We start from the raw sequence: 26,609 nt of genomic DNA on the forward strand, positions 1-26,609 counted from the left end.
TACAATATGGGAATAATTTCAACAAGTAGAAGTGAAGGAAAGTAAATAAATTACAGAGGAAACATAACAAAGGTACAAAGGTAAGAAAACAGAAAAAACTCAAGGACTTTTTGGTAAGGATTTTTGGACCAGGACTATGGTTTCATTATTAAAGGGAACTCCCTTGGAGGAAACTCTCTCAACCAATGTAGATAAAATACCTGATATGTAACGTATTAAAATTTAAATGACTTGACCAGCGTCACACAGACAGTATATGTCAGAGGTAAGAACTGAACCCAGGTTCTTCCTGATTCAAAGACCAGCTCTCTATTCACTATGTCATGCTGCCTCCCATATAAGATATACAAAATGAAGTAGTACCAAAGAAAGCTAGAGATAAAATTAAAAGCAGATGGTATAAATCTTTGCTTTCCACATTAAGAGTTGGGACTTTATTCTATCACACGGAGAATCAATGAAAGAAGTTTAAGCAGAGTACAATATTATCCAGATTGACCTCTTAAGGATAATATAGTATCCAAAGGCTTGGAATAAGGTTAAAGTTATGCAGCAAGTTAATGGCATCAACATGACTATATCTTCCCAATCCCAAACATCACAACGGCTCCTTTTACTACTTCAGAATCAACCTTACCTGGGAAGGAAAAAGCGATGGGTCAATGGCACCTTGAGAACTTCGTCCAGTAGTAACACATTCAATCAACAACTGTTTCAGAGTCTCCTTCATTTCCATGGCCAAACCATTTAGCCAAATCTCATTAGAAAATTAGGAAATAAAATTCACAATAAAAACACAATTCATTTATTAAGTACTTTTTAAAATAATTTGAGTTTATTTTGCCATTTGATTTCATTTGGTAACAACTCTTCTAACCCCTAAAAATACATACCATAACATAGATATTCTTTCACTACAGACCTGTGATTTGTATTGGTATTTTTATTTATATTGGGCCCTGGCACAGGGAACTCCTAAAGTGGAAATTCCTTCCATAGATGCAGATGAGAAACCTCTAACTTACTGTCTTAAACAGTTCTGGAGGCATTTAGAGGATAAGTGACTGGCCTATCATTGTGGGTGTGGGCACAACTAATACATGTCAGAGACAGTACTTGAACACAGGTTTTACAAACTCTAAGACCAGCATTCTAGGGTAGAACCAAGATGATAGAGTACAGGCAGCAACCCAGCTGAACTCTCCCAACATTCTCTTCCAAACAACTTTTTACTCATCAAATTAAATTTTGGAGCACAAAGCCAACAAAAGGTCAAAGTGAGACATTTTTCCCCAGCCTAAGACAACTTTGGAGGCTGGCAAGAGAGGTCTATGACACCGAGGTAGGGGCCAGCCCTGAAGCATGGCCCCAGCATCAGCACACGGCCTTGGAGGTAGCTGCCAAAAGATTTAGCAGCTTTCCATATAAAAGGAGTAGAGGGCTTGGAATATGATATTCCAGAAAGCAAAAGATCTAGGATTACAAACAAAAATAACCTACCCAGCAAAACTGAATATAACCTTTCAGAGGAAAAGATAAAATATTAAATGAAATAGAATACTTTCAAGCATTCCTAATTTTAAAAAAAGAGACAAACAGAAAATCTGACATTCAAACATAAGGCTCAAAAAAAGCATAAAAAGGCAAACATGAAAGAATAATCATAAGAGATTCAATAAAGTTAAAATGTTTACATTCCTATGTGGGAAAATGATACATGCAACTCATCTTTAGTAAGGCAGTTAGGAGTCTACATAGACAAATGGCATGGGTATGAGTTGATTATGCTGATATGATCTAAAAAAATGAAGGGGTGAGAAAGAAGGATGCAGTGGGAGAAGGGGGAAGAGAGAAGTAGAATGGGGAAAATTTTCTCACATAAAAGAGGCATGAAATGAAGAGCTTTTGTAGAGGAGAGGAAAATGGGACATTGGAAGGTAGGGTGAGCCACGTGACAATCTCCTGCAAAAGCCCATTTGCTCCCTTTCTGGTTTTTATTTAGAAAGTTCTTTACACATAAAAAGAGCATTTTCAAAAATTTTATGGAAATCTGAAGAAATGGAAATGACACTTAAGAAGATGAAGTCAGAAATAGAGGCTAGAGCTGAAAAAGCATTTAAAAAATAAATCCATGCTAGAAATAAGACAATTTAAAGCCATTCAGGGACCGATTCTCAAGATATCTTTAAGAGGGGATTAATATCAAAATATAGATTCGCTTTCTCATATCTATAATTGTTTTTCCTTATAAAAATCAAAATATCTTTAACTTAAAAGTAACATAGCAAACATGTATAAATTATCTGTCCAAACTGTCCAAATTGATAATAGATAACTGCCAAATCTACACTTTGTTAAATGTAGGGAAATTTATTTAAATGTCAATTTTTGATTACACCCTTGTAAATGTTCCTTACCTCAACATCATTTGAGAGAAGAATTCTGTTTTTAAAAGGTACCACTTCTCCCTCTAAAGATTTCATTGCAGTTATATACTTACAATCTTCATCAAAACACACACTGTTAATACCTAAAATATGAAAATAATAAACTTAACATGATACTGTAGACATCCTTGTCAACTAGTGTTACACAATACCATATAAACACAAATAATGGTCTAATAAGCAAACAGTATTCACTTCTTAAGAGATATGATCATCAAGAACACCATATCGAGAAAGTATTCTATTACATATTGGTCTGCCAACCGACCAAAAAGTATTTATCAATCAATAATTATTTCCTTAGATATAATATATTTAATTACACAAATAATTTCCCTGTCCTTCACAGTTTAAAACTCATTACAAAATGCTGCTGCTACTCAAGTTATTTTTGAGATAAAAAAAATATTTCAACTCTTAAATATCAGTGTTTGCGTTTTGTGTGTGTGTGTGTGTGTGTGTGTGTGTGTGTGTGTATGTGTATGTATTTCCCAGTCAAAAGTATACCTTCTGGAAAAGTAAATCATATATCATTAATCTTTCTCTATTAAAACATATCTGATATCTTTCTATAAATACAATTATACAATTAAATTGACTTAAGAGTATTAATTTGAAGCATGCAACACTGCCCACATTATCCTACCAGCAAACAGCTTCTTTAGGTGAGACTGAATAACAGCAGGGTTAGTAGACTGGCCCAATATTTCTAACAAGTCATCATCTCCAATAAAATAAAATCTTGGAAATGCTGAACGTTTTTCCTAATAAAAATAAATAAGTGAATTGGCTTTTAAGATAAATTCATAACATATGAACATCACATAAAATAATTATTTCAAATGTTTAAAGAGCCTTGCCTCCAAAAATTCATTTAGTGATTTTTGGCATCTCTGTAGCTGATCAAGTATAGTAATCAGAGCATTCCTGATTCCTGCACGAGTTGTCAATGATGTAACTCTATTATCTTTCTTGATATCTGTCATTATTGACCTGTGGAGAAAAAATGTAAGATATAAATTGCATATGTATCATTGCTACTTTGTTTTTGGCCTAGGTATAAACTGATTATACCAAATAACTTGAGGTTAGATTATTTTAAAAGAAACATAACAAAATCAGAGATATAATAACTATTACTATAAAATAACTTCATAAAATGTTTATAATTTATATTCTATGGTATACCCCACGTTATTTAATTCTGTAACATACTTCACAAAACAACTGATTAAAGATCTATAAAACATTAAAGTCTCATCTCATTATACTGACCTGAAATCTTCATCAACTCTGTTGAAGCGTGACTGTTCTTTGGGTAAAGCTCCACGACCAAAAATGGGTTCCAAATATACCCACTTTCTTTGAATCTGATTTAAATTTTGCAGATACTCATCTAATTCTGCAAGCTTTCTTTCCCAAATTGATACTTTATCTTCAAATCCTTTGTAATATGGCGAATCCTTTAAGGACTGAAGAAGACATCGATTATCTCCAACCTGGTTAACTATATCTTTCCAGTCTTTAATCAGCTTGAGATTTCTGTTTTGGCTGTCTTCATAATCTATTAAGGTAAACACTGCTCCAACTCCCCAGAGATCAAGCTCACGTAAAGCTTCTCTTATTGTGACTTCACCTTGTGCTCGACTATTCAAATCCTGTTTAAACAAAGCAAATATAAATATGAAATAACAACATTTAGTTACAGACAATGAAATAATAGTTTCAATAAGTCTCAATGAAAACTTGCACTTCAATGCCTGTTACATGTAGTTATTCCAGTGAAAAAGTTATTCCAGTGAAAGCTTATTAGCTCTTAACCATTGTAGAATGGCTTCAAGTATGAACCCAGGGGAAGACTGTGTCTGTCATTCAATAACAGCTTAGAGGAAGGAAAAGAGCTTACCTCCAAGAGGATGGTAATCAAATGAGGAATTTTTTACCACTGGCTCATGAAAAAGTGTCTTGGTTGTAACTTGCATCAGCAGAGAAAGTATCCACACTAGTGAAAGTATGGACCTTTTCAAAGCACAGAAGTATATTTTAAGAAAAATGCATTTGAATCAACTGTAACACAAAAAAAATCTCATCTAAGGGGTGTTACATCTCTTTCTAGTACATCTTCCATACAGATGACAAAAGGACAGTCCTAAAGCATATCATTCCACCTCAATAAACTCGAGTGGGTTCCTATTTCTTCTAGGATCAAATATGGACTTCTTTATTTGTCAATATAAGTCCTTCACACCCTGGCACCCATCTAGCTTTCCATTCTTATAATTTACTACTCTTCATGCATCCTTGGTGTTGCAACAATCTGCTAGCAGCTGCCGAAGGGGTGTAAGACCCACCAACAACCAGCACACAGAAAGCTGCCAACACAGGTTCTTTTGATCTGCTTTACTAAGGAAAGCAATATTAAGGGGTTAACAATCTTACTTTAATCCAGCATACAAATATCATTCACTCAGCTCAGGGGGAGAATCCAACACCGTGAGCTTCAGAGCAAATACATACAGAGCAAATAAACATGAATCAACAGACAGATTTCCATCTGACAAAATTACAATATACAGTTACCAGAGAAGCATCATCAACTGAGTTTTCTCCAAAGCCAGGGAGCTCATAACAACAGCTGGCCCAGAGTCATGTACCACTCCTGCTGTGGCTCAGAGCTCCAAAAGGGAAAGCCAACCTCTGGGTTTATATATCTTGTTCAAGGTCAAAGGTGAGTCACACATGCGACTCACCCATGTGACCTAAAATTGTCACAAAAATGCAACTTAAACCTACGAGGTCTAAAAGCCTCTGATGTCACAAACATGTCACTCAAACCCATGTAAACTAGGCTTTCCCTTGAGGCAAGGAGGTCACCAAGGACTCCTAATTTAATCAAGGAAACAAAGGCCAAACTCTTCAAGGGCACTTGGTTGAAAAAGTGCTAAGAGCCCATCTTGATTCCCAATACACTTGGTCCAGTGAAACCAGCCTTCTTAGGATTCTTCACAAAAAATGTTCTATTTTTTTTCATGGTCCCTTTGCACTCTATGTGGGGAATGTACTCCCTTTTCACCTTCCTCATCATATAATCCCTTGTTTCTTTCTAAGCTCAAAGTAAACACCAGCTTCTCTAAGAAGATTCTTCTAATCCCTTCAGCTGTTTGCACCTTTCCCTCAAAAACTTGCCTCATATATTTTATAAATACTTATAGACCTGAAGTCTCCCCTGATAGAATGCAAGGTCCTTGATGTCATGAACTCATTTTGTATTTCTAGCACCTAGGACAGTGTACATAGTAGATGCTTTATACATGCTTGTTAAGTGACTGATTGTTAAATTACCAATTAAGGCAATCTTGGCCATGTGATGATTCCCACCATGGACCCAAAGATAATGTAAGTCAAGATTCAAATTTATTATTGGCAGAGTTTAAAATATGTTTAAAAATATTCCCTGTAAGTCAACTTGAAAAAATTAGACAAAATTTTAAAATGGGAAAAAAATCTAAAACTTATTTTAGTTCAGTAACTATATCCAATAACAAATTATATAATAGCATGGATACAGATTCAGATATAGATACAGCTACACATATATCTGAGGCAATATAGTACAATGGAAAGAACACTAGCTCAAGAGTAAAGGACCCTGGTTCACATCCCACTTCTAATTCTTAGAAATTACGTGATCACTCGGTATCCTCACATGTAAAATAAGGAAATTGGATTTGATGGCCACTGAATTCCCTTCCAGCTCTAGATCCATGATCTTTCCCTCATCATCTTTAATTTATATATGTGTACGTGTGTGCATGTGTGTATACACAGACATTTATGTATTTATACATACACATATATGTGTGTATGTGTATATGTATATGTATACAAAGACTATGTGTATATATGTGTGTGTGCGTGCACATATATATTTGTGAGTTGCCTGGGGACACTGAGAGGTAAAAAGACTTCCCTAGATTCACACAGAAGTATATGTCAAAATCAGAATTTGAATCCAAGTCTTCCCAACCCTAATGCCAGTTCTTGATCCACTAAACCACAATGCCTCTCAACTAGACATACACACATACAGATATATGCATATATACATGCATACATTACATACAAATACATGTATGTATTTTTATGTAAGAGTATATGTGTACATATTTATGATGTAAAAATACATAGTCAATGAATATTTTAAAAGGTATTCATACTTTAAGTTCTGAAGCTTTGGCCACAATTGTTTCAGCTACTCTGAGAAGATCTCCAAACAATAATTTCTCTAAACTAGTGCCCCTAGGAAGGCCAAGCAGACGAAAAAGGTCAAGCCAGTGATCTGGGGAAAGATGCTCTCCTCGAACATATTTCAGAACAGGAACTACCATCTGTAAAAAAAAAATACACATAAGAAAATGTAATTATTTTTCATTTGTATTGTTATTAGCTATCAAAATTTTAATTTTTTAATAAGTATGAAATTAAAAGCTTCTAATTGAAACATATATAGTTTTTAACTATGTAATTATTATAGTAAGAAATTAGTTTTTCTTTAAAGTATGATTTTTAATAACTTTTATTACAGAACTTGACCTCAGAGTGAAACCTGATAGTCAACATTTTATTCCTAGTTTGTTGACACTGACAATAACTTGTAGTTATTATTTTCCTCTAAATTGCTAACAAGAAAAATAAGATTACATTATTATTACATTTCTATAACCATTTATTGACCACAGAAATATGTAGTCTCACTTGAAAGACAGTTAAATCTAACTTGGACCAGAAGACTTCGGCTATTCTAATACAAAGGAAAAAGAAAACTACAAATTTTTCCAAATAAAAATGAAAACAATTTACAAAATAACCTACTTTATATTTGTCAACTTCTGATTGCAATTTGACTGTCATTACTGAATGCTCTTCTACTTTTCTCAATCTGTCATGCCAATTCATCAAGAATTCCTCAAAAATATAGGTCTTGCTCCTGTTAAAAATTACATATTTTAATGGACATCACGAGAATTCTAATAACCACAGCAGTAACATTTTAAATATTTACAAAAACCAAACCTAAAAGTAATCCAGTCCTCATTAGCCTTTTCCTGAAATCCCTGATGAAATTCTTCATAAAGTGCCCAAATTTGGGCACAAGTCTCAATGTCTTTGGAGATACTGTACGCCACAGCAAAGTTGGGCTCATCTATCCCAAAGTGATGGCAGTCATCACTAGAGAAAACAGACACAAATACTATTAGAATAAAAATCAATATTATGGCCATACAAATTTACTTGACTGTATTCCTCTTCTGAGAAAGAAGTAACTGTTCAAAGTCATAACTCTGCCTGAATACTTCACATAGGCACTACTAACAAAGACTTGAATTTCATTAACATTTTTCAGCAAGAAAGCAATCAAAAGGAATTTTGTTGCTGATAAGTTTGGAAATAGATTTAAGATACCAAAATACTTAGATCTGTGAAAATCTAGGGACTGATGTGAGCAGCAAATCAGTCATGAATTCAAAGTGCTGCCTTGTGGAGTACAAAATACCCCTAATTGTAACATGATTATTTAAGCAAAAAAGCAAAATACTATTGTGTAGAAACTTCCAATCAGTCTCAAACATAGTAATTTTGTGCTGCTTTATGAGTCTCTGTATCTGTAACTTCAAAACTCAATCCACCTCACTAATATTGCTGGAACTTGAACATTATGCTTTGAAGTTATTTTTGGACATTAATTTAAATCTCCGAATTTTATATAGGAAATGAAAGAATGGATCGGTTTCTAAATATTCAAAATAAGCTTGTAAGTTTTAAAAGAAGAAATCAACATACACTAGTTTTTTCCTTATGTTTTCAAGATCATCAAATTCTGCTTTTTTCTCCTTTATTGACTTCGCACTTTTCTCAAGAGCACCTTGCTGGCCTGTTTCTATAACATCATCACTGGGTTTCAGCTGATCCCAACGAGCTTTAAATTTGTCCAGTTCTTGAAGGTAGACCTGAAGACGAGACTTCACATTTCCTTTCATTACTTCAATCTAGGAAGACAATGTAGTTAAAAGGAATTTAGAAAGCTAACTAGCTTCTGATACTGTGTTGCTGCAAAAACCAGAATTCTCTATCATGGACAGATATATACATATGAGTGTATGTCTTTTTACATTTCGTAAAAATATCATTTTACTTCATACAATTTATTAAAGGGATTTTTGCTGTTGTTTAATTAAAAGCTAAGGAAATACTAATGTCAACTTATTTAATATTTTTGTTGTTGATTTTTATTACGTCAACAGAAGAAAAGCACTAACAGGTCCCAACTATGCTGGAAAACCTCTGTGTATGGTCTGTGTATCAGTCATCTGAGAATCAAACTAGCTAAGTGGACAGGCTCAACACCAGAAGGCTGAACAACCGAGAAATAACATTTTTGGCCATAATAAAGCATGGAAAATAATATCTTAAAACATGAAGGGAATTCAATTTACACCAAAGCAAAAATAATTTTTGTTAAAGAAGTCACAGAAATTTTTAAATATTAAAGAATAAATTTCTATTTCTGTTGCAATAATAAACTCACTCAAAATGGAAACATTATCCATGACTGTAATACTCAGATTTGCGGAAGATTCAAATGAACACTACTATTGAAAAAAATTTAATGGCATCTAGTTTGGTGGTTTGTACACATATGTGTTCAATGAATATTTGAATGAATACATTTAGTAAGGAATGGAATTGTAAAAGTGTTTATTTCTTCAGCAGCTATATTTTGGGTATGGTTAATAAAGAAAGGAAAGCCATATGGTATATTTTGTTTAGCAGAGGCCAGTCATGATTTCAAAATTTAAATTTTTCCCATTGAAAAATTTCAAGCTGAAAAGCTGCCCTAAGCTGCAATAACACTAAGAACTTCATCCCTAGCCTGCAAAATACTTGTAAAAAAAGCTTCTGCAAGTATTTGCACCAGATGACTAGTGTGAAGACTAACAGGAACGAGTACCAATTAGATGACAATTAGATGATGCATAACCATATATAATTTTCTGCTAATATCTGATAGTAGAACCTGTGGGAATACTGTCACAGGATGGGCAAGCAGCCAATAGATGACTGCAATTGGGAACAGAAGGATTAGCAAAATTTTGTAAAGAAGGTAATGGATAGGAATGAAAGCCTTTGCTCCACCGGCCCTAGCCAGTCTATTATTTTGTTCCTTCCAGGCTATTGTCTTCTTGTAGTACAGGTACCTCAACTATTTTATGGCTCTAGCCATATTACTCTATTACTATCCATGTATGTACTTTATATCTCCCTTTCATCATTGTTGAAGTTGTATGTGTCCCTATGTACGCAGAGACTTGAGTTAACAAAGATTTTACTTTCTATGTGGTCGGGACAATATGAACACCATTCTTAAGACAGTCGATGAGAAGGCATTAGAATAGAGGGCTAAGGATCTCTCATCAACTGGACGAGGTCAAGGAAGTCTGTCCAGAACATTTAGGAGAGCTGCTCTGCAGGTAGGGAGAACATTGTATTAAAGGTTTAAGAGGTACAGATAAGGAAATTCAAAATCTCTTTGACATGTTGATCAGTCAGCCAGTCAGCATGGGTTTTCATATTAAGTGAGAAAAATTCAAATTTCACTTTAATAAAACTCCTTACCTGATCTTTAATCATAAGTTGATGACTTTCCATCATTAATTCAAACTTATCCCACTTAGCTCTCAGGTTACTAATTGCTTCTAAGCCTCCACCAGCCACAGTTCGTAAAAGTCTATTTTTATCTTCAGCTTTTTGAAATAAAGGCAAAATCTAAATGTTGAAAAAAAATGTACAGTAAAATTAATCAGCTATGATAATCATAATAGTTGATCTATTAAATAATACTTAATGGTTAGTTTCAAAGTAATCAAGTATCTTCATTATTTAATGTAAGATATCATTTTACAGAGAAAAAAACTTTAAAAATTTTTTAAACTTTCATTCCTCCTTTATTTTGGTTTTAAGGGTTATTATTACATCTAAATGTAAATTAAACTCTTAAGCACCCTCCAACAGTAAAACTAGCATTATTCTTGCTCCTCCCACACACAATACTCCATCTCTTGCCTCTGTGCCTAAACGGTCTATTCTCCTTACATGGGATGGACTTTCTGCTTAGCTCTCACTCTGAGAATCCCTAGTCTTCTTGAAAGATCAGCTCAAAATTATCTCCTATTTAAGACCTTCCTAATGCCACCAGTAGCCATTGCTTGCTTCCTCACAAAAAGTTACCTGAATTTACTGTTTATACTTATATACGTCCATGTTGTCTCTTTCTTTAAAATATTAGTTCCCTGAGGGCAAGAACTATTTCACTCATGTCTATGTTCCTAGCACAATGTCAGGCATATAGCATGCACTCAATACATGCTTGATGATTGATTTAAATATTAATGTATTCTGTTAGGTACATGTATAAGTAAGTTATAATTATCATTGATTAAAATAAGTTAAATACTATAAACAGTTTTTTGAAGTGAAAGTGATTCTATATGCCTAACTGTAAACCTGCTTTTCAGGGCCCTGCAGTTCATGTCAGGACATGTTCCCATTAATGTGTATGTATGTATGTGTATATACATATATATATATATGTGTGTGTGTGTGTGTACACATACACACATATATGAATATATGTGTGTATATATGTATATGTGTGTGCGTGTGTGTGCATGTGTGTGTGTGTGTGTGTGTGTATAACTTCTGAATTCTGACCTGTAATTCATGTCAGGGCATGTTCCCACACACACATATATATAAAACTTCTGAATTCCTGCTAATAAGTAATACTTTCAAGCACTACTAGTACACAAATGAATATGGCCCCTATTCTAGAACTTGACCAGAACTAGGGCTTAAAATGGCTTCTTCAAAGAACTTTATGCCAGTTACCTTCCCAAAATTCACATGCTAAGATATTTCCCATAAGATAAATACATATAAGGGCATGAAAACAGAAGAATCCTGGGCGAATGATGATCGGAGGCACCAACAGCCCATAATAAGATCTCTCATCTGCCCTTCATCTAAGACTATAGTTAGAACAACAACAGACAATAGATCATCTTTTTTCATCAATGTAATACTATTTTGGAGGCCATTGAGTCCAGTGCCCTCTTTGGACAGATGAGGAAACTGAGGATCGGAGAGGAAAAGTGACTTGTCCAAGGTAAAAGGGTAGCTAGTAGCAAAAGCTGGGATTCAACTATTAAGACTCTAGCTCCAAAATACAGCCCCTTTTTCAGTCCTCTGGGATGCCTCCGCAAACTATCCTGACCCTATTAAGCAGTTTCCACAAAAAACAAATGACTGTTAAAAGCAACATGTACTTCCCTCTGGTGCTGAAAAATAGGGGGAAGCTGGGCTTTCCAGGAAAAAGACATACTATTCCCAACTGAGACACTCTCTGTCAGTAGCTTTTGTAGTATCAGTGATCTGAGTTTCAAAATCCTGTTTAACAAAGGACTGAAGAGAACCAAGAATAAAATGATCCAAATGTCCTTAATGTTATTAGCTTTGTAACCCAGAAAGCCATCTGCAGCATGAATATAATAAACAATAAAATACATAATGCCAGTAATAGCACTAATGATCCCTAATTGTCAGTGAGTAATTTTTATAAAGCATTCCGAAGTTAACAAAGGACATTAAAATAGTATCATTTGTTATTTTTTTCTGTAACCATCATAAAATGTTAAATAAAAATAATTTATCTGAATATCTATAGTAAATAATTTCATATTTTAATAGGAAATCTCCTTGAAAGATGCTTACCTCTGGCTTCCTTTCTTGTAGCTTACTATATTGCAAGTTTGCATCACCTATTTCATCCACAGTTTGAGGCATAACTGTTAATACTTCCATAGCATCAGTGACAAATGAATCAATTTCATGTAAATGAGCTGAGTGAATGAAAAGATATATAGTAGAAATGCTAGTACCTCAAAAAGTCTGGACTCGGTTAATCATGTTAACTTTCTGACAATAATAAATCTATATGAATCTATATTACTTTAAAAATTGTCATATACCCTCTCATATATCAATATTTCAAAGAGAGGCATAATTAAATTACTTTTTATAGATGACACAACATTTTAAAGTTTGTTGTTTAATAACTTAATTATTGAAAGGTAAATATAAGTGCCTGTTGAATTTTTAATTGCATTGAATAAAAAATTTAATTTAATTAAGTAAAAATTGAGATATAACTTCAAATAACAAAGAATTTTAAATAATTCAAAAATATGATGAAAATTTCAGTTAAACTTAAAACAGATTTTCATATCAAAAGCCAAGGGCAAATCTATTATACATCTATATTGCATCAATCTTACCTAACCTCTTAGTAAAAGTTAGGAATTGAGCCATGGAATATGATCATGACTTTACTGAAGATCACAATAACGAGCATAGTCCTTACTGTCATAAACTTATGTGTAACAACATATTGATATTTTATCTTTCAGATTTAGAAATTAATTCTTTGATGAATTTAGATTCTTAAATAATTTTTAAACAAACTACATAACTCTTTCCATTTAAATCTTGGTTTTTAATTATATCTCAGCCCACCGATTTTCATAAAGCTCAGACAAATATATCTACACAAAAAAAAGCTAAAATAAAAAAGGTTTTACCCTGTATAGACTTTCTCAAAGATATAACAAGAACGTCAAATAACTTCTGGATAAGATCATCAATCACAGTCTTCACAGGGTTGCAATTAATATTCAAACAATCTACTTTGACAGTGCTGAAAAATTCAAAATGATATATTCTAAGATAAAGACTGATTAAAAGAAATAATTATATTACAACAATGTACAATAATAAATTTTAAAAATAAATCAGAAGCTCTGAAACAGTTTTTAAGTAGCATGTGAATTCACATGGAAGAAAGACCTGAGACAAAAAAAATTGAATTTTTGAGGGAGTAAAGTAAGCAGAACCACGAAATAATATAAACAATGACTACTAATCGTAAATGGAAAGAACCAAACAAATGAAACTTAATGCTAATTATAATAACTAACTCTGGCCTAAGAGAAGAGATGATAAAATGTATTTTTCTCCCTTCACTGATGTGATAAAAGACTACAGATGAGGAATGTTGTGTATACAGTTAGACAGAATTGTTTTCATCAGTTTGGCTAAACTCTTTTTTTAATTTTCTCTTTTTAATCATTGTTACAAGAGATGGTTTGTAGGGGAGAAGGGAAGAATATATTCAAAAATAAATATAACAAAAAGGGGTATCAATAAAAATAAGATAAACATTTAAGTACTGATTTTATTTTTTTGGTCTCAGTTTAAATATTACCACCTAAATAAGTTATCAACTTATTTCCTCCACTAAAGAGTGATTCCCCCCAGAGGAAAGCTACTTTAGATTATATGCACACATGTCTGAAATATGAAATACATATTCATTTAACAAATTATATATGTATATATGACCTCATATTTAACCAGTTCAATGATATTCTATCATTTTTCTTTGAACTGCTTTCCTTGAAAGTCACACTTTTGTCAAACCCCAATTTTGTGAAGTTGAATAACATTTCATCAACACTACTATGTTAAATGGTTCCACTACAAATTGATGTTATCTAATCTCAACAGAGCCCTCAAAGTTATCCAGAATTTTTTTTTATATCTTCCAAGGCTGGTTTCCCTTCTCTCAGGAATTTTTCTAATCTAAATCTTTCCAGTTTGCTCAAGCCCTGCTTCACCACTATCTCAGAAGATTTGATTTACTACTTTATTGAAAAAAAAATCCAAACTTTCATAAACCCTCACTTCTCCTCTCTTCCATATCGCAAAATCACTCTACATTGTCCCATCTCTTTGTTTTCGTCTTTGATGAAGAAGCATCCCTTCTCCTTGCCAAGAACAGCCTCCTCTATATCTGTGCCCTTCTAGGAGTGTGCTTCTGCAATCTCTCTCTCTCTTTCTCTCTCTCTGTCTCTGTCTCTGTTTGTCTCTCATTTTCAATCTTCCTTTATCAATAGATTCCTTCTTCATTGACAAGTATGGTCAGGTATCCCTTCTCCTTAGTTTTTTTCCTTAACCTGTTGATCCTCATTAGATACTATCCTATATCTCTTCTCCCTTTCACAGTCAAATTCTGACAAGTCTGCACTTACAGCCTTTCTTATCTCATCTCTTCCTCATTTCTCAGTCGTCTGACATTTGACTCCCAAATCTATCACTCAACTAAAACTGATCTCTCCAAGATTACCAAAGATCTGAACTGTTAAAGTTGACTGCTTTTTCTTAGTCTTTATCGTCAATGACTTCTTTGTAGTTTATAAGGGTCAACAATCTCTTCTTGTTACATTTATTTTCCTCTATCGCCTTCTGTGACATCTCTTTCCTGATATTCCTTCCATCGAATGTGCACTAACAGCTTCAGTAGAAGCAAAGGTCAGTAATTTAATTTCCCTGTAGTATATACAAAAGGATCATGAAGTATCTAAGTCACAAAGGATGAAGACATAGAGCATAAGGGTAGAGAAGGGTGAAGAGTAGCCAATACTTCCATTTCCTACACCAGAGAAAGTCACAGGAACGGGAAAGAAAAGAAGTATCTTCTTGCTTTCTTTAGTTTTCAGAATATAACTAGGTACTGAGAGGACAATCCATTTAGATAAACTAAATTACAAATTAGTTAATTTTGAAGAAAGACTGTGATTCCAAAAGGTAACAGATTTGATGGAAATTCTGATGCTCAGCATAACTGAAATGAAATAGATACACCAAGAAAGAAGCTCACAAAAATCTCTTACTCAGAAAAAGAAATGATAACTGAAGTTGCTCACTAACCTTTAAGGAATATCAACGAATTAGTATGAAGAGTATATTTAGAATACTAATTTTTCCTGTTCTGAGAACAGAATTTCATGTTCATTTCAAATATTTACTCCAGGTAATAGTTTTAGGAACTGGTTATCTAAGTTGTACATATTTGTTCTAGGAATAAATTTATTTTCTTAGAAAACAATATCACACTCTTAATTAAGCAGACTAATTGGAAAGGCTGTGCAGTGGAAAAAGCAGAGGTTTGGAATCAAAGGAGTTAACTTTAAATCTCAACTCTGCCACTTATGATCTCTCTGTCAGTCAACAAACAGTATTAAGCAAGTCATGGTGCTAATTCTGGGCAATACAATAAGAAAGCAAAACCAGTCTCTTCCTTTAACGGATTCACATTCTAATGGAGGAGGCAAAATGTAAATAATTATGTGCGTACAAGATGCATTCCAAGTAGATGAAAGGGGAAGCACAGGCAGGGTGGAAGTGGGAAGGGCAGGAGGAGGAAGAAATGCCTCCTGCAGAAAGCAGGAATTGAACTGAGTCTTGAAGGAAACCAGGGACAGTTAAAGGTGGCATTGAGGACAGCTTTCTAGGCACAGAGATGGCATGTACAAAGAGAGAGAGGAGATAGAGCATCCTATCCAAGAAAACAAGAGTAGGACAAAGCAGCAAGGTCCTGAGTGTGCAGAAAAAAGTATTTGAAAATTAGAAAGACTGGAAGGGTCCAGGTAATCAAAGACTTCAAAATGTCAAATGAAAAACTTTATTCAATTTTAAAGGTAATAAAAGAGTTTCTGGAGTTTATCAAGTAGGGAGGTGACATAGTCAAACCTAATGCACTTTGGAAGTTGGGTAGAGGATGGCCTAAAGTGGAAAAGGATAGAGTCAGGAAAACCATTCCAAAGGCTCAGGTGAGAGCTGTTGAGGGCCTGCCCTAGAGTGTGTGAGTACAGTGAAGAGGACACAAACAAAAGATGTTGTAAAGGTAGAAAATGACAGAATTCATCAATAGATTGGCTATGTGGGGTGAATTACAAGCCTGAGTGATTGGGAAGATGGCTGTGCCTTTAGCAGTAATAAGAACACTGGGAAGAGGAGCAGATTTGAGAGGACAGATAATGAGTTCTGTTTTGCACCAATTGGGTTTGAGATGTCCAGAAGGTTGATGTGAGAAGGGGGGTCAAGAAAGAGACTAAGGTTGGATATACAGACCTAGGAATCATCTACATAGAGGATAAATGAAACCATAGGAACTCATAATCTCACCAAGCAAGACAGAGAACAGAAGAGAACTCAGGAAAAAGAGTTAGGAGGCCACCCACATTTAGTGGGCATGACATGCATAAAGATATAGCAAAGCAGACTGAAGAAGGGACAGCAGGAGATCCAGGAGAGAACCGTGTCATGAAATCCCTGAGAGGCAAGGATATCCAGAAGGAGAAGGTGACTAACACAGTCAAAGGCTGCAGAGAGGTCAAAAAGTTGGAAGACTGGAAAAAGGCCATTAAATTTGGCAATTAAATGACCACTAGAAACTGTGGAGATGGTAGTTTCAGTTGAACAATGAAGTCAGAGGCAGAAGGTTTTGAGGTGAATGAGAAGAAAGGAAAGAGAGGTACCTAGTAGAGATAGCTTAGTCAAGGAAAGATATCAAACAACAAATAGTGAAAATTGTCAGATCAAGCAAGTTTTGGTTTTTTTTTTTAAGGATGAAGGTAAGAAGTGTTTGTAGGCAATAGGGAAGAAGCCAATAGATATTGAAAACTAGAAAGCAGAAATGTTGAGGAAGCAATCTTCAGGAGAAGACAGGATGGAATGGGATCAACTGTCTAAGAGAAGGGGGTTGCATTGATAGGAAGAAGGACCACTTGTCCATGTGAGAGAGGAGTGATAGGGTTAAGTTAGTTAACCTTTCTATGCCTGTTTCCTCATTTGTTTAAATGGGGAGGTTGTAGTAGATGACTTCTAAGTTTCTTTGCAGCTCTAACTCTATGATCCTAACATCTGGAGGCAATTCTTGAGTATCATTAAAATGAAACTGTGCCATCTAGTAGCAACTTGCAGTAATCCCACATATAGGATTCCTGAAGCCCAAAGAAAATGCATGCAGTATATAGGTGTGCCTAAATAAAAGATACATACTATATAGTGATGTTATTACAACGCAGTGGTTGTAGTCACAGTGCCTGACACTCAAATTTGTACATGAAAGGAGCTAGATTAATATAGATGAATGACTAATGTACATCTTTCACAGGACTTGGAGTTGGAAGACCTCATTTCTAAATCCTTAATCTATCAGTAGATAGCTGTGTGATCATGAGGAAGCCACTCCACCATTTGGACTTCAGTTTCCTTAACTGTAAAATAAATGGTCAAAGAATATGTGCAAATGGTTTTCTTAAAAATTGTAAACTGTTGAAAAATGTGCTTCAAATCATTAATAATTAGAAAATACAATTAAAACACCTAAGATTTCACTTCAGGCTCAGTAAATTGGCAAAGGTATTAAAAAAGAAATATTCAATATTAGAGGGGATGATGGAAAGCAGACATATACACTGTTAAGGGAGCTGTGAATTGGTACAATTATGCAAGAAATATGCAAAGTGAATATAACAGTCGCACCTGTTGACTCAGTAAACCCACTACTAGGCACATGGATGTTAAAGATTTCAAGAGCCAATAAACATTAGAATATTGAGATCAGAAATTTTTTGGTACCAAGGAACTAGAAACAAAATAGGTGGCTTCAATTGAGGAATGCCTAAAATAGCTATAGTATATAAACATAATAGAATATTATTGTTCAATAAAAATAATGAATGTAAAATTCAGAGAAACACAGGAAATGCTTCCTTATAATTTTTTTAAAACAAAAAACACTGTCAATTTTTCTTTGCTATAAATATCAATCACATGGTATAAAGTACACTGGAATCAGGTTGCTTCTCCCTATAAAGATTTTGAACACAAAAGATTTAATTCTTCATTTCTGAAACAGCTGATATGTAAGTAATTCAACTTCACTGTTTTTTAGTACATGGAAAGTACTAAAGAGAGTGACTCTCTGTCATAGTAGAGCCCTAAGCGGTATCAAGGAGAAGAGGAGGTTCTTTGTACCTGCTTTTAAGTCCTCTTTGTCTTGTCCCCTCCTCAGACCTCCAACACCCATATTGCTTCCACGGGAGCTTGGGTGCCTTAGGCTGAAGCAATTCCCCACCAGCAGCAGGTATAAAGGAGGTTCCTCTCTTTCTGCCATTCCACTTAAGATGAGGCCAAAAATTCTTCAGCAGGGAGGTAAGACAGGAGAGCAGCAGCTCACTTTTATCACTTCTTATTACTAAGATTTCACCACACTATTCCCAAGGTAAAGAATTTACAGTAACAAAGTGGATGTTCATTGTGGCTAAACAAGTTACAGCACAAGAATGCAATGGAATATTACTGTGCTATAAGAAGTGATGAATATGCAGAAGACCAAGAAGCATGGAAACACTTAACATGAACTGATGATGGAAAGTGAAGAAAGTAAAGCTGAGAAAACAATATACTTGACTACAACAATGTAAACAGAAAGAATAAGTACAATATAAGTGAACGTTACTGAATTACAAAGAAGCCCCAAAGAAGAGATATGAAAAGATATCTTCCCACACTCCTCTGCACTGGTTGGTGGTCCAGAGCTATGTCAATCAGACTGGAACCAGCCTCTACCCTATGCGTAGCCAGAGACAAACAAATGGAGCAGGCTACAGACAGGAGAGGCAGAACATAAAACAGAAGTTTAATTAATTTCAGAGTAAGGAAAATGGCATATGCATACAGAAGCTCCCTCTCCTAAGAAGGAGGGCTTAACATGCTAGACTAAAGGCAGGTTTTATACATATCCTGGGCTGAACCATGATATAATTGTTTTTAGATCTTGAGTTACTGTTCCTGAGGCCCTATGGGAACAGTATTGTCTCAAGTCTTGGGGGTCATGCCCACCCTGCGGGGCACAGAAGCAGAGTTCTATGACGGGAACAAGAGCACAGTGCCCATCAGTGACAACGAACAGGGATTGTGAATATGTGATGGATGGCCCTGGGGAAACAGTGGAAGCTAAACCCATCAGTGAACACTTGGTGCTGGGTCCAAGCAATACACTTTGCCAGAGGGTGATATCATCTCGAGCACAAAGAGTTATTGTTATGCCAAGCTCAGGGCACAACCTCTTAGCTCTGGGAAACAGGGTATCTCCAAACTATTTTAACAGTTATATGGGACAGATCTCTGGGAGGAGAGGAGAGGAATACAAGGAAAAAATTAGATAATGTAAAAATTAAAGATAAAAATAAAAATTTATTTTTAAAAGAATGTAAAACTAATCTGTTATGCAAATTCCTGTACCTTGGAAGTCGTTCCACTTCTTTCCCTTTCACTTTGAGGGCTTTAAAATTTTTCTCCCAATCTTGTACAGTGAAGAGATGCTTTTCCACAAGAGCCTCCATATCTAGTTGTCCAATGACAACCCATTCCTTTTCAAAGATATAAGAGAATTATGATTTCAGAATAAGAAGCATTGTTAGTTTATATTTACAAATCTAGACTATACCTATATGATCAATGAAAAAAATGGCAATTGTAAAATGATGCACTGAGTGACAATTCACAAATACAATGTAAATTCTAAGAGTCCTGTTACTAACTAGTAAACACTCCGTAAAACCACACATGATCTTGGGAAAGTCACTTTTACTTCGTAAGAATTCAAGTTTTGTTCAATATAGATGATATTAACTAAATGAAAATGTTGTCAATCAGTCCTTAGTTTTAACCACGATTCTTGGAACTTTTATTGAATTTCTGCTGATCCAGTCCTAAGGAAAAGAAAATTTCCATGTTTAAAACTTCCTGGGAGCGGAGCCAAGATGGCAGCTGGAAACTAGGGACTTGCATGAGCTCCCAGACAGGTCCCTCCAAAAACCTATAAAAAATGTCTCTGAACAAATTCTAGAACTGCAGAACCCACAATATAGCAAAGGGATGGAGGGATCCAGCCCAGGACAGCATGGATGGTCACTGGGTGAGGTCTATCGCGCACAGAGCTGGGAGCGGAGGGGAGCCGAGCCCAGTGTGGGTGGTGGCAGGACCAATCAGACCAGGAACTGGACGGAACAGGGCCTAGCGCCCTGAATCAGTGAGCTGTGGCAGTTACCCGACTTCTCAACCCACAAACACCAAAGAGAACAGAGAAGGTTAGTAGGAAAAGCTGCGGGGGACAGAGTGAAAGTTGGCTGTTTGGCCATCACCCCGGGGGCAGCAGGGGTGGTACAGCTACAAAACTACATCTGCAGTTGCTTCCTGCCCCAGGCCCACCTGGTGGGAGGAATTAAGTGGCAGATTAGAATGGGAGTGCAGAGCCGGCTTAAGATCTGAGTCAGGTCCAGGTTGGCGGTTCTTGGGGAAGGAGGAGTGCTGTTGTGGCAGAGTTGGCTGTACAGAAATAGCTCTGAAAACAATGGCGTATCCCCTCAAGCTTGGAACAAAGTACTCTTTACTCTACAATTAGTCACACCCTGACGAAAAACTCAAGAGTCAAGTAAGTTGGCTAGGAACATGGCCAGGCAGCAAAAACAGACTCAGATTCAGTCTGGGATTTGGAATCTTTCTTTGGTGACAAAGAAGACCAAAACATATAGCCTGAAGAAGTCAACAAAGTCAAAGAGCCTACAACAAAAGCCTCCAAGAAAAACATGAACTGGTCTCAGGCCATGGAAGAGCTCAAAAAGGATTTGGAAAAGCGAGTTAGAGAAATAGAGGAAAAATTGGGAAGAGAAATGAGAATGATGCGAGAAAAACATGAAAAACAAGTCAATGACTTGCTAAAGGAGACCCAAAAAAGTACTGAAAAATACACTGAAGAAAACAACACCTTAAAAAATGAACTAACTCAAATGGCAAAAGAGCTCCAAAAAGCCAATGAGGAGAAGAATGCCTTGAAAGGCAGTATTACCTAAATGGAAAAGGAGGGCCAAAAGACCACTGAAGAAAACACTACCTAAAAAATGAGATTGCTGCAAGTGGAAGCTAGTGACTTGATGAGAAATCAAGATATCATAAAACAGAGCCAAAGGAATGAAAAAGTGGAAGACAATGTGAAATATCTCATTGGATAAACCACTGACCTGGAAAATAGATCCAGGAGAGAGAATTTAAAAATTACTGGACTACCTGAAAGCCATGATCAATAAAAGAGCCTAGATATCATCTTTCCAGCAATTATCAAGGAGAACTGCCCTGATATTCTAGGAGCCAGAGGGTAAAATAGAAATTGAAAGAATCCACAGATCGCCTCCTCAAAACGATCCCGAAAAGAAAACTCCTAGGAATATTGTCACCAAATTCCAGAGCTCCCAGGTCAAGGAGAAAATACTGCAAGCAGCCAGAAAGAAACAATTTGAGTATTGTGGAAACACAATCAGGATAACACAGGATCTAGCAGCTTCCACATTAAGGGACCGAAGGGCTTGGAATACGATATTCCGGAGGTCAATGGAGCTAGGATTAAAACCAAGAATCATCTATCCAGCAAAACTGAGTATCATGCTCCAAGGCAAAATATGGACTTTCAATAAAATAGAGGACTTTCAAGCTTTCTCAGTGAAAATACCAGAGCTGAATAGAAAATCTGACTTTCAAACATAAGAATCAAGAGAAGCATGAGAAGGTAAACAAGAAAGAGAAATCATAAGGGGCTTACTAAAGCTGAACTGTTTTGTTTACATTCCTACATGGAAAGATGATGTGTATGATTCATGAGACCTCAGTATCATAGTAGCTGAAAGGAATATGCACATATATGTGTGTGTATATATATATGTATATATACATACATACATAGACACACATATATGTGTGTCTATGTATGTATACATGTAGGTGTGTATATGTATATGTGTGTGTGTGCGCGTGTATATATATATATATAGAGAGAGAGAGAGAGAGAGAGAGAGAGAGGGCATAGAGTGAGTTGAATATGAAGGGATGATATCTAAAAAAATAAAATCAAATTAAGAGATAAGAGGAATATATTGAGAGAGGGAGAAAGGGAGAGATAGAATGGGGTAAATTATGTCACATAAAAGTGGCAAGAAAAAGTAGTTCTGTAGGAAGGGAAGAGGGGGCAGCTGAGGAAGAATGAGTAAATCTTGCTCTCATTGGAACTGACCTGAGGAGGGAATACCATACACACTCAATTGGGTATCTTACCCCACAGGAAAGAAGGAGGAAGAAGGTAAAAAAGGGGGGATGATAGAAGGGAGGGCAGACAGGGGGAGGAGGTAATCAAAAACAAACACGTTCGAAAAGGGACAGGGTCAAGGGAGCAAATTCAATAAAGGGGAATAGGTTAGGAAGGAGCAAAACATAGTCAATCTTTCACAACATGAGTATTGTGGAAGCATTTTAAATAATGATGCCCATGTGGCCTATGTTGAATTGCTTGCCTTCTTAGGGAAGGTGGGTGGGAAGGAAAGAGGGGAGAGAATTTGGAACTCAAAGTTTTAAAAACAGATGTTCAAAAACAAAAAAAAGTTTTTGCATGCAACTAGGAAATAAGATACACAGGCAATGGGGCACAGAAATTTATCTTGCCCTCACAAGAGAAGAACGGAAAGGGTGATCGGAGGGGAGTGGGATGACAGATGGGAGGGCTGACTGGGGAACAGGGCAAACAGAATACACACCATCTTGGAGTGGGCAGGAGGGTAGAAATGGGGAGAAAATTTGTAATTCAAACTCTGGTGAAAATCAATGCTGAAAATTAAATATATTAAATAAATTAAATTTTTAAATTTTTAAAAATTGCAAAAAAAAGCCCTCCCTTTTCACCCTAGAAATTCCCTCATCCCTTGTGGTCTTCTCACCCTGGAACATCCCCCCAATCCTGAGGCCCTCTTCTCCCACTGGCTAAGTCCTCCCAGTGTTTCCAGTCTGAGGAAGAACCCAAGCAAGCCAATCACACCTTCTTCCCCTTAGCTCTGCTTATGATTCTCTGGACATCAGTATCATCCCCCACTCAAAGGTACTTCAACTTTTTAGTTCCCTTTTACATATTGTCTTTCCCCATTAGAATATAAGCTCCTTGAAGGAAAGACTGTTTTTCTTTTTTGGTTGTTAATTATATCCCCAGTGCTTATCACAGTTTTTGGTACATAGCAAGCTCTTAATAAATGCTTTGTCCATAAGCACAAAGCTAGGTAAGTATTGGAGCCAGGATCTGAACTCAGACCTCTCCTGACTCCAAGTCTAACTATCTTTCCACTATACCATTCCACCTCTGAATTCTAATAACTACTCAATAAAATGACTATTGGCATTATCCACAAGATTTCTGTATATTTCTTACATGAAAAATAGCTAGGACAAAAATAAGTCTTAAGATGAAATTCTATTATCAAACCTCTGTTACTTCTGGGAAATACTTAGTAAGACAACACAACAAAGGGAGAAGATGAGCCTCTCCCTATTAGTTCATAAAGCCAAAAAGCAAAAGGCTCATAAAGGCTCAGGTTAGTGACCTAATAATTCTCAGCAAATAAGTAACTGAGCTCCAATATAATAACATTCAATGTAGATTTGCCAATTTAAACCTACAGGTATCATATTTTGTCTTCCTCAAATCCTAAAAAGAATCTTTTCCCTTAAAGCAAGAATAAAAATAAATTCATATGGAAGATGCAGCAGATTTTAAACTCAACTTCCCCTAATGTCCTAGGATGAATATGTCATCTTGCCTAGCAGAATAAATAACCCTGGACATACCTGGAGCTTCATTATATGATTTATATTGTGAAATATATATATTAGGAACTCAATATTATTTTTCAATTGAATCAACATTAACCAACCTTCTCATATGAAGAAAGACCTGTGCTATATGGTGATATAAGAGGGGGAGGGTATGGGGATATAAAAGTGAAACAACAAAATCCTGATCCTTTTTCCACAGCATGAACTCAAAATCTTTCGGCAAAGTTTACAATAAACTATTAAACTTAGTTCCTTGGAAAATGATGTCACCTGAATTTTTTAAACAATTTAAGCATGTTAAAACTAGAAAATAGCAATGATTTTCCTGCCTCCTCTAAATAGAGTACTTTCATTATTGTGTTGCAGCATATAACCAATGATCTTTTGTTACAGGTTTGAGTAGGAAGGAGTTTTATACTTGATAGTGGTATAGAAAAAATAAAAGAACAGACAGAATTCAAAACTCTAAAATATTCAATGTCAAAAATCAGCTAATCCCCCCTCCAAAAAAATCAGTTAATCCCAATCTTTTTGTTTCCAAGACCTGTGATGGAGTTACATGTAAACCACTTTTAAGCTTTATATATCATCATCATTTTAAACTGACCTTTATGAGTAAAGCAGACAGAGCAGGAGTAGGCAAGAAGGGCAAACTTTTAAAACATATAAAATGTTTTATAGTTTTAGCAAGTTATGAAAATTTGTGCTGAATCTTAGTATAGTGTTACTTAAATAGGATATTTCTTAAATCATCAAGGTTTGGGGTTTTTTCTAAAATAATGACAATGCCTTGAAAAATCAATCACGTGAATATTCAAACCAACTTAACTGTCATATGTTTGCTTACTGGTCAGCTGTTATACTGCTGAAAAAATAATTCAAACAAATATGGTCAACCTGGTAACCATAATCTTTTTTCCATAAACTGATCAGGGAGCAATGGTAGCCATAGCCATAGAGTTAGGCCGAAAACAAGCAAGATAAGAAAGAATGTGTCTATTCATATAAATTTCTAATCAGTCATAAGGCTATTGAAGAATCTCAAACAAAACTAAAATCTAAGTCATGTGGAGATAGATATAGACAAAGATATAGATATATATATGTTACACATTGCTATATATGACTTGTGGATTATATATAATATTGTATATTATTATATAGAACTATATTAATGGAAAAATTCTGTCACAGGAGCACCACACTCAAGTAGGGGTGACTATTATATTGCCTCTACTTTAGCATATGCTTAAACCTTTGGCAGATTTAGGTTAGATGCTAACCAGATTATGGAATCTGAAGGTCTATGTATTTGAAATAAAAATCAAAATGCTATAAAAATATTTAGGAATACCTTCTCTACTGACATTTTGTCTTTTCTTTACCTTGCAGTAAAAACTACAGATAAAAGAATCCCTAAATATGGTTCATTGGTTTGCTACATTCTTCAGAGTTAATAAGAATAAAATCTGGCAATTATGTAGGACTTTATACCATTTTTATGCATTCTCTCGTTTGAGAGAATTGTGTAGTATCAACAACATTGTGGATACTACAGCTATGCCCATTTTAGAGATGAAGAAATTAAGGCTCAGAGAAGGGAAGGGATTTTCTCATGCACACATAACAAATCAATGTAAGAAGCAAGATTCAAACCTTTATTTTTTATATTACTAGTCTAGTAATCTACCCACTACACTACATGGATTTTCTAATTATACACAAGGGAAATACAAATTTTCACATTTATTGCTACCAATAAAAATTACTATACGCTTACTGTAAAATCATTCAAATAAACTATGTCAAAAAGAATGGAAAAAATATACAACGAAAAAATGCATAATCATTACCTTAAGTTGGTCTGAAACAGCTGCCAGTCTTCTGAACAGATCTTCTGCTTTGCTGAAAATAGTCAGAAATCCACTTGCATTTCTTTCAATCATAATAGTAAAGATACCTTCATCTCCTGCATCACCCACTCCTCTAAACTGGTTTGGGATACTGATGAATCTCTTCATTTCTCTGTAATATTTAGCCCGGACTTCTTCAAAGGGAGGTTTGAACTGTAATCTTCCTTGTCTAAAAATTGAACCAATCATTTTTGAATAAAAATTGTAAAGAAATTAGGAGGGCCAGAGCCAAGATAGCAGAAAAGAAGGAGCATTACATCTGAGTTCTTCCAACATCCCCCTCCAAGCAACATTAAAATAATGCCTTGAATCTAATTTTAGAGTGGCAGAGCCAACAAAAGATTTTTCCAGCACAAGACAACTTAAGAGGTCAGAAGGAAAGGTCTGTGACACTGGGACAGAGACTGACACAGAGCCCACACACTGGCAATATCAGCTGTGGGCCTTGAAGACTGCATCAACAGCAGCAGTAGTATCAGGTGCTCTCAGGCCAGAGTCAGTAAAGGGACTGCACAATTATTCAGAAGATCATTACAGAAGATTCCCATGCTCGCACTGGGTGCAGGAATGGGCACTCTTT

General features: G+C 35.4%; 1 protein-coding gene across 2 annotated transcripts in view; it reads right to left on the reverse strand.

Annotated features, from left to right (window-relative positions):
* Window positions 1-26,609, reverse strand: part of DYNC2H1 (dynein cytoplasmic 2 heavy chain 1) — a 414,726-nt gene that overhangs the window by 326,608 nt on the left and 61,509 nt on the right. For both annotated transcript variants that reach the window (XM_036745232.1, XM_036745230.1), the window contains exons 17-30: window positions 25,970-26,198; window positions 19,713-19,840; window positions 13,142-13,257; window positions 12,276-12,403; window positions 10,122-10,271; window positions 8,289-8,494; window positions 7,521-7,676; window positions 7,320-7,434; window positions 6,665-6,835; window positions 3,723-4,105; window positions 3,308-3,440; window positions 3,094-3,211; window positions 2,418-2,530; window positions 638-757 (exon numbers count right to left, since the gene is read on the reverse strand). In XM_036745232.1, coding sequence (XP_036601127.1) covers window positions 638-757; window positions 2,418-2,530; window positions 3,094-3,211; window positions 3,308-3,440; window positions 3,723-4,105; window positions 6,665-6,835; window positions 7,320-7,434; window positions 7,521-7,676; window positions 8,289-8,494; window positions 10,122-10,271; window positions 12,276-12,403; window positions 13,142-13,257; window positions 19,713-19,840; window positions 25,970-26,198 — 2,266 coding nt within the window. The remainder of the gene's footprint in view (window positions 1-637; window positions 758-2,417; window positions 2,531-3,093; window positions 3,212-3,307; window positions 3,441-3,722; window positions 4,106-6,664; window positions 6,836-7,319; window positions 7,435-7,520; window positions 7,677-8,288; window positions 8,495-10,121; window positions 10,272-12,275; window positions 12,404-13,141; window positions 13,258-19,712; window positions 19,841-25,969; window positions 26,199-26,609) is intronic.

Source organism: Trichosurus vulpecula, chromosome 2, assembly GCF_011100635.1.
Source record: "Trichosurus vulpecula isolate mTriVul1 chromosome 2, mTriVul1.pri, whole genome shotgun sequence".
Lineage (NCBI taxonomy): Eukaryota > Metazoa > Chordata > Mammalia > Diprotodontia > Phalangeridae > Trichosurus > Trichosurus vulpecula.